The following is a 2,820-nucleotide window of genomic DNA, read 5'->3' as shown; positions in this document are numbered from 1 at the left end:
CAGCAGACGGAGGAAAAACTTTCAAACTTAACGGAGTTGAAATCGACAACCGATGGATAGTGCCGTACAATTCCGTTCTATCCCATACCTTCGGGACTCATGTTAATGTTGAGAGTTGTAACTCCGTTAAAGCCATAAAATACATCTGTAATTATTTAAATAAAGGATCTGACCAAGCATCGTTTACCGTTCGGGATTTTGATGAGGTGACGAAGTACCAGGCGGGACGTTACATTAGTAGCTCTGAAGCAGTCTGGCGAATATTTCGTTTTCCTATTCATGACAGGTTTCCTTCGGTGATGCATCTTGCTGTACATCTTGAAAATGGTCAAGGAATTTATTTTACTGAGCAAGATGTGATTGACAAAGTAATTAATCCAAAAAAAACAACACTAATGGCTTTTTTTGAGCTTTGCCAAGTTGATGACTTTGCAAAAACTCTTTTGTATGTTGAAGTTCCAGCTTATTACGTATGAAAAAATAACCGCTTTGATAGAAGAAAAAAAGGTAAGGTTGTTTCAGGTTATTTAGGAGTCAAGAAAGATCAAGTTTTAGGTAGAGTTTATACCGTGCATCCCGGAAATACTGAATGTTATCACCTGCGTCTTCTCCTACATGAGATTCGAGGTCCTACATCATTTTCTGCTTTGAAAACTGTTGATGGAGTGATTCATCCAACATTTCAAGCAGCATGTAGAAACTTGGTCTTCTAGAAGATGACGCTAATGGTATCGCACTCTGGATGAAGCTTGCATCTCTGATTCGCCCTACAAGATCCGTGAGCTGTTTGCCATTATGTTAGTTTTTTGTCATGTTGACGACCCATCGAAATTATGGGAGAAATATCGAGATTATTTTTCAGAAGATATTAAGAGAGAGGTAGAACGAGACGGTGGAAATGTTGAGCTGTTACTTGACGTTATTTACAACAAATGTCTCATACTACTTGAAGATATTGTTATATCAATGTCTGGAAAAACACTTCTTCAGTTCGGCCTCCACTTTCCAACCCGAGATGAAAGGTTTATTGTCACTAATCGTCAATATTTGCGTGAATTGGCTTACGACACCGTCTATTTAACTAAAGTTGTAGCTGAAAATGTTCCTAAATTAAATCTAGAACAGAGAAAAGTTTACAATGAAATTTTAAATTCGATTATATCTGATTCTGGGCAGTTGTATTTTCTTGATGCTCCAGGTGGTACTGGAAAAACGTTTTTAATCAATTTACTGCTTGCGAAAATCAGGAGTGAAAAAAACATCGCTATAGCCGTTGCTTCTTCAGGAATTGCTGCGACTTTGATAGACGGAGGTAAAACAGCTCACTCTGCCTTTAAATTACCTCTCAATTTAGGTTATTCTGAGTCTTCACTTTGTAACATCTCTTTGCCTGTTGTGCCACGAGGAACACGTGCAGATGAAGTTAAAGCCTCTATTAAGTCATCAATTTTATGGCCTTCGGTCAAAGTTTTATCTTTGACTATCAATATGCGTGTTCATCTTCAGCCAAATTCGAAAGCAGAAGAGTTTTCAAAAATACTGATTGATATAGGTGATGGCCAAATTCCGGAAGAAGACGGAAGAATAAACGTGTCCTATATTAATTGTGAAACTGTCCCAGATTTAATCACCTTGACTGACAAAATATACCCGAATATTGACAAAGCTGGCGATAATTGTAGTTCATGGTTAAAGGAGAGAGCCATTCTCACACCAACCAATGAACAAGTCAATTGTATTAACAACTTTTTGCTGGAGAAACTGCCAACTGAGCAAGTAAGATATGAATCGGTGGACAAAGTACTGGAGGATGAAGAAGCTGTCCACTATCCTGTTGAATTCTTACACACACTCAATCCACCAGGGATACCACCTCATGTTCTTCAACTCAAGATTGGCACTCCAATAATGTTGCTCCGCAATTTAAATCCGCCAAAATTATGTAATGGTACCAGGCTTTAAGTCAAGGTCTTACACAAAAATGTCATTGAAGCCATGATTTTCACCGGAAAATATGAAGGAGAAACTGTATTCATTCCAAGGATCCCTCTGATTCCATCAGATTACCACTTCGAATTTAAACGTCTGCAATTTCCTGTCAAAGTTTGTTATGCCATGACGATTAACAAGGCACAAGGGCAGAGTTTAAAGATGACTGGTATTGATTTAAGAAATGACTGTTTCTCTCATGGCCAACTATACGTGGGATGCTCAAGAGTAAGTTCACCTGACAGCTTGGTCATTCTTCAACCAATAGGAAAAACGAAAGAATGTTGTATATAAAGAAGTTTTTAAGTATTTAATTTTCTATTTTTGACTATATTAATAATTTCATTAAATTAGATCGATAGAATCAGAAAATAAACAGTAATCCAATCAATAAATATTAAAATTTAAAAAATTTTGGATCTACCGCTAGAATGGTTTTTTAATTCAATTATTTTAAATATTTTATCTATATAATAATTTCTTTTTACTGTTACAAAAGAAATGTTTATCAAAACTTTCAATTTTTGTTTAGTGTTAATTGATTGGATACATTTATAGATTGAACACGAATAGATATAATAACTAATATATCTTAATAGTTTTCAGGTTTATTGTAAAGCTAAAACTATGAACAATGTGTTTTTAGTTTTTAATTTACGTTTTCTAATATACAAAATTAGTGATCAAAAAATTTTAAAACTATGAAAATAATAACAGTATAAAAATAAGAACAATGATAAAATAGAAAATGATAGCAATATGGTAAAAAGTTCATAGTTTTAAATTTATAACCATTGTTCATTTAGAATTAGTTAAGAAAAACGTTATAAG

At 34.4% G+C, this 2,820-nt stretch overlaps 1 protein-coding gene across 1 annotated transcript; it reads left to right on the top strand.

Moving 5' to 3' along the window:
* Window positions 1-795: 795 nt before the first annotated feature.
* On the top strand, window positions 796-1,962 carry LOC123268032. Its single transcript, XM_044732913.1, has one exon. It carries the CDS (start codon window positions 796-798, stop codon window positions 1,960-1,962), a length of 1,167 nt encoding a protein of 388 aa, XP_044588848.1.
* Window positions 1,963-2,820: the final 858 nt, after the last annotated feature.

Source organism: Cotesia glomerata, linkage group LG6, assembly GCF_020080835.1.
Source record: "Cotesia glomerata isolate CgM1 linkage group LG6, MPM_Cglom_v2.3, whole genome shotgun sequence".
In the NCBI taxonomy this organism is placed as follows: Eukaryota; Metazoa; Arthropoda; class Insecta; order Hymenoptera; family Braconidae; genus Cotesia; species Cotesia glomerata.
Note: the sequence above shows the minus strand (reverse complement) of the source record. Positions and strands in the feature narration are given on the sequence as shown.